At 34.9% G+C, this 16,409-nt stretch overlaps 1 protein-coding gene across 1 annotated transcript; it reads left to right on the top strand.

Annotated features, from left to right (window-relative positions):
* The first annotated feature begins 7,684 nt into the window (after positions 1 to 7,684).
* Positions 7,685 to 12,405, top strand: LOC112516675. The gene is made up of 5 exons (XM_025123863.1): positions 7,685 to 8,030; positions 9,668 to 9,924; positions 10,812 to 10,896; positions 11,717 to 11,783; positions 12,220 to 12,405. The coding sequence occupies exons 1-5, from the start codon at positions 7,975 to 7,977 to the stop codon at positions 12,271 to 12,273; spliced, it is 519 nt and encodes a 172-aa protein (XP_024979631.1). The 5' UTR covers positions 7,685 to 7,974; the 3' UTR covers positions 12,274 to 12,405.
* The last annotated feature ends 4,004 nt before the right edge of the window (positions 12,406 to 16,409 follow it).

The following is a 16,409-nucleotide window of genomic DNA, read 5'->3' as shown; positions in this document are numbered from 1 at the left end:
AAAAATACAACTCATCATGAGCTACCTTGATATATTTCTCTGAAGCGCATGAGCAGTCTTCGATAGCCGATGACTGTCGATATCTCATGAATGAGCAGACTCCCTTCTTCTCTTGGCACGTGGTTTCTACCCAGTCTTTCTCTAATGACTTTCTGAAACCATTCAAGTGTATCCGAAGAATACTTGAAGGCTTCAGTTAGTCTAAAGAATTTTTTAACCCCAAACTCATTTTTGTAAACAAGTCCAAGTTCGGGTTGAGTTAGGACTGAGGCAGATCTTTTCTCCTGCAGGCCTTGGAAGTCTTCGTTTGGTGGAGCGCAGGATAGTCTTTCAATGCCTAGTCGAAGATCAATTTCAAAATCACTCTTGGCTCTATGGTTCACCAGGGTTTCATCGTTTTTACTACCGCTCGGTTCGCCATTCCATACCTGATGCCGTGGTCCTGCCTTTGAGCCGTGTATGCGTATAATTCAATCAAGTCATATGGATTGAGATTAATGAGGTCATTTTCGTTGAACACGCTAATTTGCTCATGTGCTCTCTCCACAGTGAACTCGATGTATCGAATGGCTCGGTTGGCAAATGTCCTTACTTTCATATCCATGACTGTTAAACCCCACAATGCAAAATGTAAAAAGTAATGAAAAATAAACAAGTAATGAAGAACCAGAAGACCAATGAAGACATCAAGGCAGAAACGACCAAGTCTGGATTCGACCATTGGATCGATGGACAGACTAACCAGAGGATCGATGGAAAGAACAACCATTGGACCGATGGATGAAGTTAAACCATTGGATCGATGGAAAGACCAACTAGAGGATCGATGAACATTGGACCGATGGACGATGCGATGGAAAGAAGCGTTCTCATCGATGCTCTGGACAGACAAACACTTAGAAGATTTTCTAAGTATTCATCCAAGCGTGCAATGAAGATTTAAAGATAAGAATGAAATCATCACATTGATAATCAACAGCTGGAATTATAGTTTATCTTGTTAMTAATGYTTRTCYATGTAARASATAAACTTTATCTGTTAGCTAGACTATTTGCTAGAAAGTAGCAATATATAGTTATCTTAGTATTAGACAACTAGTATAAATAGATGATTAGGTCTATTGTAAAAAAAAAGAGCGTATGTGATAGAGAAAAATGTTTTTACTCTTTGTTTTACGTTTCATTATTTAGTAAAACATTTGAAGCTCAAAACTGTTCTTGAATGTTTTTATTTTATTTTTGAGTCTTCATAACTTTTTTCGTAAAATCATTATAATTTGGTTATTCATAACTAGATTATTAGTGTTATTGAGAGATCTGGGATCAACAATTGGTATCAGAGCCTATTGATTGATTATCCAATCAAACGATCATTTAAAATCTCTCAATATTTTAATCTTCTTTCTCATAAAAAATTCTTTCTTCTTCTCAAAAGTTTTCAATGGCCAACTGGAATTCAGCGTACAATGTTGGCTCCCTCACAAAGTCGCCAACTCTTCAAAGAGAGGAATACCCTCAATGGAAAATCAGAATAGTAAACTTTCTGGAGGGTATGGACAGGAATCTCCTGCGATCCATACAGGAGGGTCCTTACATCCCTCAAACTCTAGTTCCAAGAGTTCCAGGAACAAATACCACAGCTGAAATTCCAGCATATTACATGTCAAAAGATGAAAGAAATTGGGACGAAGATGATARAGAAAGAGTCGAAACTGACAGAAAGGCCAAAAGATTGATAATCATGNTATTTTCTTTAGTATAAATAGTCTTTTCAGTGTATTCTGTAATTACACATTGATTACATCATTAATCAAAAAGGTGATTTGACAGCAATTATTCTCTCTCTCCAATCTATATTGAATTCATATTCTGTTCTTGAGATTTAATGAAGATTGCTTCAAGATTCGTATGAAATCTGGACTTTTCATCCACTTAGCATCACAATACCCTTCTAGGATGGGAGGATATTTCGTGTAATGCAGCCCATAAAGTCATTGAGTATTTTAAGTATATAAGGACTCTTAGGGGTCGTTTACCAAATACTTACCTGGTAAGTGTTTACCGCTAAAATTTAACATTATTATTTACTTATCGGGTAAGATTTAGTACACCAAAATGATATCGTATGCAACAATTTACACGGTAAGTGCTTACCGTGGTAAGAGTCGTCGTCCTCACTTACCGGGTAAGACTCTTGATCCTTGTCTCGCTATTACCGGGTAAGATTCTTGGTTCTTACCATATTCATCCGGTGAGGTAATGTTATATATAAACGCTTACCTGGGTAAGCATTTGGTAAACGGCCTCTCACTAGTGCATACCAATGATCTTTTCCAGGGTTTTGTGAGTATTATTCACGCTATATGTAATGTTCAGTCGTGTACAATTCATGATATACATCAAGCTTCCAAGAACTTGAGTGTATTCAAGTTGAGCCACACTATCTTTTTAATTCTTCTTTAGTTGGCTAGAAGGATCAAATGGAGTCATAACCGGTTTGTCATCATAATGACCAAACTTTCGGAGCACCTTCTCAATAGTGAGACTGGGTAAGGGTGTAACCATTATAATTATTTTGAATCTTTATACCTAGTATTACGACAACAACTACCATATCTTTCATGTCAAATGCAGAATTTAACATTTTCTTATCACATTCATTTATGTGAAAGCCATTTGATAACATTGTATTATCAAATTTCTCATGCCACTGTTTCGGCGCTTGCTTAAGTCCATAAAGAGACTTAATCAATTTGCAGACTTTGTTTTCTTGTCCTTTTACAACGAATCCTTCAGGTTGTTGCATATATATTTCTTCTTCTAGTTCACCACTCTAGAAAGCGGTTTCACATCCATTTGATGTATCTCCAAGTTATGAATAGCGGCTATAGCTATCAACGTCCTTATAGACGTTATTCTTGTGACTGGTGAGTAAGTATCGAAGAAGTCTTGACCTTCCTTTTGTCGATACCCCTTTGCAACTAGTCGAGCTTTTTATTTCTCTAAAGTGCCATCGGGTCTCAATTTTCTTTTGAAGATCCATTTATGGCCAATGACTTTATGACCTTGTGGTAAATCGACCAATTTCTATGTGTTGTTTTGCACAATGGAGTCGATCTCACTTTGGATGGCCTCTTCCCAATATGAGGCCTCGGATGATTCTATGGCAGCCTTATAGGAGAGAGGTTCTCCTTCAATGCTAAATGCCATAAAGTCTGGTCCAAAGTATTTGGCTACCCTTCCCCTTTTGCTTTTCCTTGGTTCCACCTCTTCTTGAACCTTGGAGCTTTCAATAATCTTTGATTGATCACTATCATCAATCAATCTTTTCCTGGGATTAGAAGTATTATTCTCTTTTTCTTTATATGGGAAGATCGTCTAAAAGAATTCTGCATCTGCAGATTCTATAATTGTATTGTTGCTTATGTCATCTACATTAGATTTGTATACTAGGAATCTATATGCAACACTATTATAAGCATGACCAATATATATATATATATATATACAATCTACTGTTTTAGGGCCAAGTTTAGTCCTTTTTGGCAAAGGGACTTGAACCTTAGCAAGGCAATCCCACACTTTTAATCTTTTGTAAGCTAGTAATCTCCCTTTCCATAGTTCATAGGGAGATTTTTCACTTTTCTTATGGATAATCCAATTAAGGATCATATTTGCAGTAAGACACGTCTCACCCCATAAATGGTATGGAGCTCCGGACTTAATTAACATTGAATTCATCATATTTTTCAATGTTTTATTTTTCTGCTTTGCCACTCCATTTTGTTGAGGAGTGTATGGAGCGGTTGTTTGATGTACAATGCCATGTGTAGTACAAAATTCTGCAAAGTCGTTGGATTCATATTATCCTCCCCGATCTAACCTTAGAATTTTGATTTTCTTGTCAAGTTGATTTTCAACTTTCAGCCTTATATGCTTTAAACATATTTAAGGCCTCATCCTTTGTACTAATTAGATACACATAGCAGTATTTAATGCAATCATCAATTAATGAAATATAATAATTCTTTCCTTCTCTTGTAGAAGTTGCCTTAAAATCGCACAAATCAATATGGATTAACCCGGGAATTTCATTTAATTTCTCTACAGATCTATGTGGATGATTTGTGTACTTAGCTTCTACACAAACCTCACACTTCAACATTTTATCAATAGAACACTTAGGAATCATGTCTAGTTTGATCATTCTTTGTAGTGATCTAAGGTTGACATGTCCTAATCTAGAATGCCAGAGGAAAGAAGGATCCACAATATACATAGAAGCAGTGCTTGTGCCTGCCTTAACTTTATTATATACAATGGCGGCATCAGAGTTATTTACAATGCTTATCTTGAAGAGTCCCTCGTGGAGGAAACCCTTCCCAACATACGCACCACCCTTGGTGATGACAAATTTGTTCGACTCAAATACAATTTTGAACCCTTTCTTACTAAGAATAGGGCCAGAAATTAACTTCTTAGTTAATGACGGTACATGTAGCACATCAGACAGAACAAGATCATTTCCGGAAGTCAATTTTAGAGTGATCTTCCCTTTTTCCTTCTATACTTGTTGTAGACGCATTCCCCATAAACATCGGGTCCCCTTCCTTCACCATTTGATAAGTTTCAAACAAGCTTCTTGAATTGCAAATGTGTCGGGTTCCCCCGGTGTCGACCCACCAATCAACGACATTGGTCACCATGTGTGCTTCAACGACTCCAATGAATTCATTCGGGGAGTGAGTGATATTGACATGATTTGAAGATGATGCATATCCACCACCACCACTTCCTCCAGCTCCCCGATGGTCACGTTTGTATCGACAATCCTTAGCTCTATGTCCCGGCTTCACACAAACCCAACAGTGCATTACTTTTGAAGGTTTTCCTTTGTGGGGCTAAGGGACCCTTTCCGGATGAAAAAGGCCTCTTAGTCATCACATTATTCCCTTTCATTTTAGGGAACTTTTTACTTCGAAGATTTACCTTCAATCATGTTGGCGTGAGGCTCGAAGGTATTTACATCGAACTTATCATTTAATTGATTATCTTTCTCCACTTGTATATTGAGGACCAATTGTTCAAGTGTCATGTCCTACGTCAAATGCTTCAAGAAAAGCTTGAAGTTTTTCCATGAGTGGGGCAACTTATCTATTATCGATCCTACCAAGAAATTGGTATTGATGCCTATGCCTTCAATCTCTAACTCGTGGTAAGGACCTACAATTCTTCTACTTGTTTCACCACCGACTTTGAGTCAACCATCCGGTAATTCAGAAATTTCCATACAATGAACCTTTTGGAACACACAACCTCAGTCTTATATTTTGTGTCCAAAGACTCCCATATTTCCCTTGCGGTCCCAAGGGTTGAGTAGATGTCGTATAAGGAATCTTCGAGAGCTTTTAGAATATAGTTCCTACAACTATATTCGTTAGACCTCCAATTCTTGACAACCTTCTCATACGTAGCCACTTGAATATGAGTGGGTGTCGAGCCATCTTGCCCAACCGGTGGACTCGGTGATGGTTTTGCCTCGGTGAGGACGTTGGAAACTCGAAGCGTTGTTAAGTAGAACAAACATCTTCTGTTGCCAACGACGGAAATTCGATCCTTTAAACTTCTTGAGTTTCTCCACGTGATTTTTCAACACGTTTGATTGATCCATTGCTCCTTAACAAAAAATTTGTCTTAGATTGTTAAGAATCATCAATCCAAAACAGAAAGATGCATATAAATTGAAAGAATTTTGTAGGATAAACAAAAGATTCTTATTCAAAAAAACGTAAACTTGTAATACAAATCTATGTAATTAACATAATTAACATCTACAAGGATAGAATTGGAGCAAACATACTTGATATTGCAAATTCTTCGTGATATTGATCTCGATTGAGGCCTACACAATCGCAGTGTTCTAAGACAAAAATTTGCCGGTAGAATTGGCGTTCGTCTAGAGGATACAACAATCGAATTCAAGTTCGCACTTGAATCTAGCGAATTAGTATATGTTTGGTGATAGATTTTTTGTACGAAACATAGGAGAGAAAAACCGAGAGTTTTTCTTTTCTGCATCCAGCGAGAGAAGAAGAGACAAAGAAAAAAAAACTGTCGTTCGAGTCGATTTATATCAGATCGAGAGACCCCAAGGCTCAAGGCCTATCTTTTGACCTTAAATATGTATATGTGCATCAAGGAGAGCCACCATAAAACACCACACACAAAGACCCAAGCTTTTAAATAATTCATTTAATGCTAAGGATTAGTGCATATTAAGTGGGTTAAGTTTCCTTGACTCTCCTAGAAAGGACAAGGTTTCTCACTATTAAACCAAGTCCCAACAGTAATTTGTATGAATATGTATTTTTATTAACATAAATACACACCATTAATAATCAATCGGTATGAAACATATAAATGGTTATATTATGTACTTATATAGTTTGTAGGAATATAATTTTGAATTTTACCAAAAACAACAATGGAATCAAAATTGCTATAAATATTATTTAATATTTAATTTTAAAAAATATTTGTTACATTTGTTTTAAAGGTTAAACTGCAGATAACAAGACAAAAGTCAAATATTCTTCACAAGGGTACAAATCACAAAACAAATATTAGATACGATCTTTTGTCGACCGAAAACTATTTGAAAAAAAAAAAAACAATTTTAAAAATATATTAATTGATAAAAACCCTCGATAAATATCAACCTAAAAACCAAACGTCACTTTCAATTTTTATAATATAACGTAATCTACATGTAATATATTTGAAGATAGCCTTATGCTATCTGAAGTCATGTGAACGTAACCGTCTCCACAAAACCTGGTAAAAGTACATATTCAAGTTTTATCGTCTTCACCATTTTCTCAAAATATAAGATAATATTCATCAAGTATTTTCACCATTTTTAACGTTTCTTATTCCGGTGAGAATGAGGGTTATGATAAAAAAAAGGTAAAAAAGAGATCTCTACTGTTGGATCAATCATAATTGAAGATCGAAAGGAATGAGATGTACCATCAAATCCTATATCAAACGTAATTCATAGAATGGGGGTGAGATTAGAAGTGATTAAAGGTTTACATCATTTCCTATGCTTCTCACGTTAAATGTTATTCTCACAAGCAGAAGTGCTCATGTGTTGGTTGATCGAGTTGAAGGTATTTGAACAACTCAACTCAATGCTCGCGGTTTGAAAAATCTCAACTCAACTCAATTTGCAAGCGCACACACATACATACACACACACACACACATATATATATATATATGCATGTATGTATGTGTTTACAGTAACTTAAGTCTTAACATATATACAAAAGAGTTATATAAAGATGAAGAATAGATTAGAAATATCTGCATATGAAGAGCGTACGTGATAATATAATTATCTAATATACATATTAATTGAGACTCGACAATCAAAGTTTAAAGATTGTACAACTTGATTAGATATCAAATTGCTTCAGATTGAATTATTTTACATTTCAGATAAATTAGATTGATCGGATTTTTGAGCAACCTTTACCCTGCTCCAAAATTCCTTGTCTATTGAAATAAATGTATAAATTTATTGATCGATGAAAAAGAGATGTTACATATGGCAATTCCAATGGGACTCAAAACCGTCAAAACCTAAAATCTGCTAAAAGTTAAAGAAACCACATGGTAGGACGATAGGGGCAAACCCCAATTAGTCGCGGCTGCTATTCCATCATCTACTTTCCTCCAATAATTCAACAAATAAATCAAAATCCCCAATTCACTCCAGATAACACCTTCTCTCCCATCTTCTTTGCTTGATCCATTCTTACCTTTGTACCTATTGCATGCTTCCCTGCGTGTAATCGAGCTCACAGTGTGCTTCCACCTCCCTTTTCAGGAATGGAACTCCATTGATTTTGTTGAAATGGGTGATCTGATTTCGTAATCTGGCTTAGATTTCCTTTTTCGATTTGAAGTATGATACTGCAGAGTTCTTTCACGTCTTGGATGAATCACTTTATTGATTACATGGGGTAAGTATTCGATTCCTATCGCCATCTTTTCATGAGCAAATGGAATTTTAATTTTCCTTTTGGTTTCAGTGAATATGGAAACTAGGTTTCAGCATAAATTGAATTTATTATTTTATTAGTTCAAATAGACACACCCCTTTGAGTTTTTGGGGTCAATTGGACTAACTGTCAAATTCGACGGTTGTAAAACCCTTTTTAACTTTCGGTTACTGTGTTGAAGCTCCGTAGTTGTTCTGCAACGAGATGATTCTATATTCGTAATTCGAATTTGTAACGTAATCCTTATTTAGGGTTGATTCTGGAAGTAGAAGTGTACACACCATCTCATAAGAGATGTAAGAGGTTGTTTGTTTACCTCTTAATAGTTCCATTAAGAGGCAACCTCTGAATCGTTAAGAGGGGAATCTTGTTTGGCAAAAAAAAAGTCAGTCTCTTAATGGTTCTAAAACCCTCCGAATGATTTTGTATACTGGATCTCCCTTAACCATTAAGAGCCCTAATTTCATTGTACACAGTTACCAAACAATTATATTTCATTTTGCGTTATATCATAAGAGCCTCTTAATCATTCTGCACCAAACCATTTAGCAATTGCCAAACAGCCTTCTGACTCTCCTTAAGAATTTACTAAAAGTAGTTCATGAATCCCATATATTTAACTCCAAATTGAGGACCAAATATATGACAATTTTTTGGTAATAATTGTTCGTTGGGCTTACACAATCTAGCTTTGATTCAATTAGTAAAGAGAGATTCAACGACTAAAAGAAAGATCGATTCTATGGGATCCTTCCTTTCTTCAAACGGAAGGAACAAAGATAGAATCGAACTGATTTCTGTAACGCCTTTCTGGGTATTCCTCAATGTCCCAAGTGTTAACGGAAGATGATTAATCATCTGCTTCTAGAGAAATCAAAGAATTTATTAGGAAACCTACAGGATCCATCTGTTCTTATAATTAGAAACTAGATGGGAAATGCTGAGTGTCACAAAATGTGTTGGCATGTTCTATGAACCCTATGATCACACGTATAGTTGCATTTGTGTTTTATGGTTATGCCCAGCTTACATGACGTGTGTATTTCCATTACGCTTTGTACTTTTCGTACATGATTAGTTATATACATGTACTCACACATGTCTTTGTTTCCATCCTAATTGTTGTTATCGGTTTTTTGCCATGTGATGCACACTTTTAAGATACATAATGGTTAGGCATCGTAGGACACTATAGTTAACTAACATTCGCATCATCAGTCGCCCAAAAATAGGCTACCGAAAGAAGAAAGATTGTTATCTAGAACTGCTTGTTGTTGAAGAGCACAAAGTGGAGGGAGATTAACAATACTCCTTGAGATCATATCCATCCACCATGAAGCTCCTTTGGAACTTTATGGCAAGAAGTTCTTCCATTTTAAGCTCAGTACGGAAGTAGCATAGTTTCAGTCATAAGTTTTAGAGGCTTTCTGGTGTTATTTGCTTATGCCATTTAACACTTTAAATTTATGGGTCCTATTTGGTACACAAAAGTTAACTAAAAGCAACGATCTTTATCAGCTTTATTTATTTCATATTATATGTAACCTTGCTGCCTTTACATTGATCATTTTTTAGTGAACCTGTTTGTAACAGAGCAGTGGTTGCTTTGGTTGCTGTTCCAAATCGAGACCAATTACTGCAGTTGATGAGCCATCAAAGGGTCTTAGAATACAAGGCCAGACCGTAAAGAAATCCACTCTCTCAGATGATTTTTGGAGCACAAGCACCTGTGATATTGATTTTAGTGCGGTTCAGTCTCAGAGAAGCTTATCATCAATCAGTATCTCAAATGTGAGTCTCAGCCAATCAAGCGGCACCACCAGTGCTGGTATCCAGTCAGAATTTGTTAACCATGGCAAGTTTTCTTCTTTACAGCTTCAGTTGATTTAATTGACATTTTGTAGGACAAATTATGTGCATTGTCTTTGGCTGAGGAATCTTTGTTCCATATTTTGTTCATGGTGTCTATGGAAGAAGGTTTCATACATTTTGACTTTTAAGATCAAAACTAGTACTTCTTAAGGGTGCGTTTGATACGTGGACTAGGGTGAGGTAGATGGGTGAAAGAACGTTGGAAGGTCTTAGTTTTTAATTTGATGTGAGTAGTTTAGTAATTTACCAATTATGTCCCATCTCCGTGATTCTTGTTCATTGATTTTTTTGGTAGGGTGTCCCAGGCTATATATGCCTGGACTTATCCCGGCAAATTGTGAATGCAAGAAATCAGCCCTGATAAACTATGTGACACAATTGTTGTGTACGCCTGGAATAGAACCCTGGGCAGATGGGATATTCCACCACATCCCCTAGGGCCTCAACCACTATGCCACAATCCTTGTGGTTTTGTCCAACGGTTTCGGTGGGACAAAAAAATGCATTTTTGTCCCACAAAGGACCAATCTAATGTCGCGCCACACATGGGACAAGAAGTCTCTATACCATTTTGTATTGCATGCTAAACGCACCCTAAATGCAAAATTGATATGGATTACGCATTCTACACCAGATTTTTCTATTTTTATACATGTCATGGAATTGATTTAACAATACTATCGAATATTTGTTAATCTAAAGATGGAAACGACTATCTTTGACTTAGAAAGTCGTGTACTTTTTGAACGAATGGAGTACAAGATTCAATCTGAGAGAGATTGTTATTAAAGTATGGCTTCCTGTTTTGGAAGCCATTCTTATCTTTATTAGAGTAATGACAATAGTTATTTGTCGCATTGTTGAAACCAGGTTTGCTACGATGGAATCAATCAAGGATACAGTGGGTTGAAAGTAGAAAAACGAACAAAGGGAAGGCTCGGGAACCAGTTTTAAGGTTACAAAAATTTCTATCTCCGTGATCTTTTTTATGTTCTCTTCCGCAATCATATTGTTTCTTGGAGACTGTTTAATCATGTAGAGCAAAAGTTCGACAATGATAACCAAAATTAGGTCATCATTTCCCACAATCAAAACTACATAAAGGTCACAGCTCAGGGGTCTTCTTGGAAACAATCTCTCTGTCTCTTGAGACAGAGGTAAGGTTTATGTTCATCTTACCCCTCCTCTGGTGTGATATACTTGGTTTTTTTGCTTTGATTTAAAAACTACATAAAGGCTTGTGTTGCATAGAGCTAGGGGGACCCTGGTGCACCAATATAAGTTGGTTTAACCTCCGTGACTCGAACCCTTGATATTTTGGCTTGATTTGGTCAACCATAAGAATTTGGGGTGCGCTTTGTACGCTGGCAGGACTGGATGGAATTAGACAGGCGACAGTGAGGTAGGTGGCTGAAAGAAATGTGGAAGGTTTTAGGGTTTTAATTTGACATGGGTTTAATATAGTAATTTACAAATCTTGTTTCATCTTCCTGATTTGTTCCATTTATTTTGGTGGGTCAAAAAATGCATTTTTGTCTCACTCAAGTCCTGTCCTGTTCCAATCTAATGTCGCACCAAATGTGGGACGACAAGATTTTGTACCAGTTTTGTTCGGTGTACCAAACAATTCACCCTGGAGATCTCGATTCTTGTTTCAATATATTTTATGAATTTTTCGAATTTGTTCGTTTAACATGATCTGATTGATAGCAATGTTCTCTACCTGAATTCTTTGTTTCCTTTACTTTTTGTCTAATATCATCGTGCTTTTGAAGCTGGAACGCTACATATGAAAGCTTACTGGGTACCAGCAAACGCTTTCCTCAGCCGATCCCTCTCTCTGTAAGTCACTCTGTTCATTGGTACGCAGATGAGACTGAACATGACTGTATAGGACGGGACATGCGAGAGTGAGGTGAAAGAATTGTGGAAGGTTTTAGGGTTTAAACTAACATGGGTAATTTAGTAATTTGTCACTTTTGTCCCATCTCCCTGTAATCTTTTGTTTTGGATGTTTAACATTGCTTGCCACTACACAAGAAACAAAAGATTATAGGGAGATTGAGCAAAATTGGTAAATTATTAAACTATTTATGTCAGTTTAAACCCTAAAACCTACCACAATTCTTTCACCTGCTTACATCACTTTCCTGTCATGTCTTGTCTAGTCCTGTCTGCGTACCAAATGTACCCTTAGCGCCCTCTATGGTTGCTCGTTATGTAAACCACATAGGATTGCCATCTAATCACCAAAAAAACGGGCGTTTTTTATCTACAGGAAATGATTGAATTTCTAGCCGACATATGGGAGCATGAAGGATTGTATGATTAAGATCAAGTCATCGCCAACGAGCTCTCTGATTTCTATCGTATGGTTAAAGTTTCGCCGTTCGAAATCTTGATGTGTATAGCAGATTAACTATGCAAATTATACCCAATTACTACATCTTTGCTGTACAAAAAACTTGAACTGTACTGTTATTCATTCTCATCCAAGAAACTGAAAATAGATAGAGAAATATTTCAACTTGTGGAGTTATGTGCATCCAAAAGTGTACCCATAAAATAAGCTACCTTATTTTTGCCAAACAATGCGTTCTTATACTCGTTCGTAATATGCAGAAATGATGCAACTTGTGGACTTCCTACACATAAATTATAACCTAATAGAAAGAGCTGAAACATGGATGCTTAAATTTGGTCATTCAAAACTGCAAGTAGCAAGAACTGAATCCCAGCCAATAACACTAACCAACCTCAAAACACCAGGACAGGACTGAATCAAAATTTAGATTGAAAGAAGAAAATAAAGAAAACTTTGTATCTTTTGGATTGGATTGGATTCAGCCACTAACCTTCAAAAAGCCACAACTTCGATACAAACTCTAAAGACTCTCTTGGACTTATAGTTTCTTAATAACCAGAAGAGTAGAGTATTCGTGCAATGTAGCGAAACACATCTTGATTTTAATGTTTTATTTTATTATTTGTCTATGTCGATGTTATAATACGATTTTATGTGTTTTTAAGAAAGCAATAACGATTTTATTTTTGAATAAAATATAAGTTTGAAAATATTATAAAATAATAATATCAATGTTAGTATCAAATCAACTATTTAAAAGTTCTCATTTTTTTATGTAATTTCTTTAATTTATTTTTTTATTATAATTTAATTTAAGTTTAATAACGAAATAATTTATTTTTGGTTTAATAATATAACATTTTATAAAAATAATAATTAAGTATTCTATTAAAACTCAATCATTATCCTAATTATATTTTAGATTTTTAATATTTAAAATGAGATGTTTATCATGTATTTGATTATGTTTATCTGCAATTAGTTACACGGATTTAGATATGGAGCTTCAATAAGTTGTACTTACGCACAATCTACTTGCAATCCTGAGTTTTAAGTACTATGTATTAATAAACAGTACTTTACGCATACAAAATTGTTTTTAAAAGTTTTTGTCAAATATTTTATAATATAGTATAGATAACGGACACCAAGGTTATAACTGCTATAACATGAATTGTGTATTATTCGTGTATATGTAATATGGGATTTGCTCATCTCAAGTGGAGAGAGATATTTTTGGGCCTCATATTTTGATTCACTTGGCCATAAACAAATGGATTAGTTGCATGAATATCACTTGTCTGAATCAAATATGTTGAGATCGAGAAACATAATATTTAAACTATAAGGGTACGTTTGGTATGCAGACATGACATGACAGGACAACTGTTCAGCGTTTGGTAAGACATGATACGACTGGACAGAACTGGTTAAAATGACCAATTTACCCCCAGTGAGTCAATCCCAGAATTCTAACCATCATGATCAAATTAATCTACCATACTCCTAAACCCACTTGAGAAGACGACATCGGATTCTAAACCCTAAAAACTTCAACTTCAATCAATTTTACAGTCAATGACAATTTCGATTAAAACCCTAAAATGAAAGTTGTTTTCCAATCAATCCTAGCAGTATTTCAAACTATGCTACAGAATTTTGCTCCCTATACTCCAAGATCAAGGATTTGGAGATGAGAAAATACAAGAAAAATATTGAAATCGAAGGAGATCTGATGAACAATCTTACAAAAGTAGTTCCTAATGCTGCAGATTACCAAAATGAGCTCGTCATCTGGGTTTGTAAATGCAATCGTCACAGTTGCTTCCATCGTCTCCATTGGCCACAGAGAAGAGAAGTGAAGGAATGATTAAGCAGACGTTGCCGATTGAAGGGGAAGAAGGGTGACGCAATCGATACCGCCGATTGAAGGGGAAGAAGGGTAATGCAATCGATGCCGCCGATTGAAGGGGAAGAAGGGTGACGCTTGCAATCGATACCGTCGATTGAAGTATACGGTGGAAGCGACGAAGGGTTTTGAGAGGGTAGATAGGTAAAATATTTCTTGTTTTACTTAGTTCCAGAGGGGGTAGTTCTAGTGAGTCCAACATAAGGTCACACCAAACATAAGACAATTGTGTTCTGTCATGTCCTGTCCCACCCTGTCTAACGTACCAAACACACCCTAAGGGATGAGATAGATTTATCTATTTACAACGTTTGTCGGCGTAACTTCTACGTTATTCGGGCAAAAAGTTGATAGTCGGCAATCCCAAGCGGCCCCACACAGAACTCGCCTCCAAGGACATCAATGTGAGGGGGCATTTCGTCACTCTTCGATCTTGCACCCTTGTCTATGAAAGCCCTCTGTGTTTGCAGTGTTGCTAACTGAACAATACATGTACATATCAGGTTTTATTTTTCAGTGGACATAATTTCATATAATTATAAATATCGGGTTTTTGTTCAAATATGACGTTTTATTTTAAAAAAACATGTTATACGTCAAGATTCCTATAATCTTATAACAACACTTTTAGATAAATCGTTTTATTGTTTGGTTCCATAAATTTACGTCTTATGAATCCGATATTAATGTAGTACGTTTGCTACACCACACTTCCACTATATAAATTTGCAACATGCTTAATTTTTTTAAAATAAAATAATAATTAATAAATACAAAAAAAATAAAAATATGGATTAAAAAAACAACAAGATGCAAAGCAAGTTGATAAAGACTACAATGAACCAAATTCCTAAAATTCCAACAAACCCTTTTGACCAAATTATAATCCATTCGCTATTAAATTATTTAATGTATCAAATTTAGCCTCCCAAAAAAGGGTATTTAATTGAATTGCTTTTTTAGTTTTTTCCTAATTTAAAATTAAGACGCTAATCAACTTGTAATTAGATATTAATCCTTTTTAGCTGTTTTCTGTTCATCATCTACTCCCTACATATTGTGGCAATCGAAACTTTGCTGGTTTTAAAAAGCCATGATCATTATCTAATTATTTTTTTAAAAAAAATTGCACGGAAAATTACTAGTTTAATACCTGTTGCATGTACATGCACGTTAAAATTAATACTTGATATACAATTTAAATTCGCCCTAAATTTGGGTTAAAAGTCGGTTTTGAATGATTATATATTAAGGTTTTTATATAATTGTTAATGTTTATCATAGTTTTAAGCAATACTAATTTTAGATCAAGGGGCCGTTTACCAAATGTTTATTCGGGTAAACGCTTACCAAGTTTTATTATTTTATCGGATGAATATGGCAAGGACCAAGAATCTTACATGGTAGATTGAGAGTCTTATCTGATAAGTGAGGTCAACGACTCTTATCACGGTCAGCACTTACCGGGTAAATTGTTGCATATGAAGTTGTTTTTGTTTACTAAAATATTACCAGATAAGTAAATGTTAGTGTTGAATTTTTCTGCCAAATATTTATCGGGTAAGTATTTGGTAAACGACCCTTAAATATCGATTTAGATATGACCATGCAATGAATTTTTTTTTTAATTATTGTTGGTTTCAAAAATATATTTTCACGATAAATGGGATATTTTTTTTATGTTTATTTTCGTTGTTATGGTAATTTTTAATAGAAATTGTTTAAATTGTAAACCAATTTTCATTGTATATTAGAGTAAAATACATAAAATAGCAATCTATTTTCATAATTTTTTTATTATAGCATTGTATTTTCAGTTTTTCTTATTACAGCAATATACTTTCAAACTATTTTTTATTAGGACATTGTACTTTGAAAAATTTACTCATTGTAGCATTGGGTAACCTTTTGATTTAAATTTACCCATTATACTAGATTTTCATGCCACCTCATTGTCCACGTAGGCTGTCCACATGTAGCATAGTGATGTGACTTTTTTACTACATCATTGTACTTTCAAAATTATTTTATTATAGTATCTACCAGTTCTTATTAAACACTGTATTTTTAATTTTAATATTTAGATATTTTACATGTTATTTAATAAATGTATTAAATGAATTAAAAAAATTATAAATTGTTCATTAATATACCAATATCAATAAAACTAGTAGAACACAACTTATCTCGCTAA

The sequence above is a fragment of the Cynara cardunculus genome (assembly GCF_001531365.2).
Source record: "Cynara cardunculus var. scolymus isolate 2C chromosome LG 8, CcrdV1, whole genome shotgun sequence".
Lineage (NCBI taxonomy): Eukaryota > Viridiplantae > Streptophyta > Magnoliopsida > Asterales > Asteraceae > Cynara > Cynara cardunculus.
The sequence above is the reverse complement of the archived record's forward strand: the minus strand, read 5'-3'. Positions and strand labels throughout refer to the sequence as shown.

Bases quoted from the DNA above. Each gene is read 5' to 3' on its own strand.
- LOC112516675 (XM_025123863.1), top strand. From the start codon at position 7,975: ATGATACTGCAGAGTTCTTTCACGTCTTGGATGAATCACTTTATTGAT. The intron at 8,031-9,667 runs GTAAGTATTCGA...GTAACAGAGCAG, and splicing joins CACTTTATTGATTACATGGG to TGGTTGCTTTGGTTGCTGTT. The intron at 11,784-12,219 runs GTAAGTCACTCT...TTTTATCTACAG, and splicing joins CTCAGCCGATCCCTCTCTCT to GAAATGATTGAATTTCTAGC.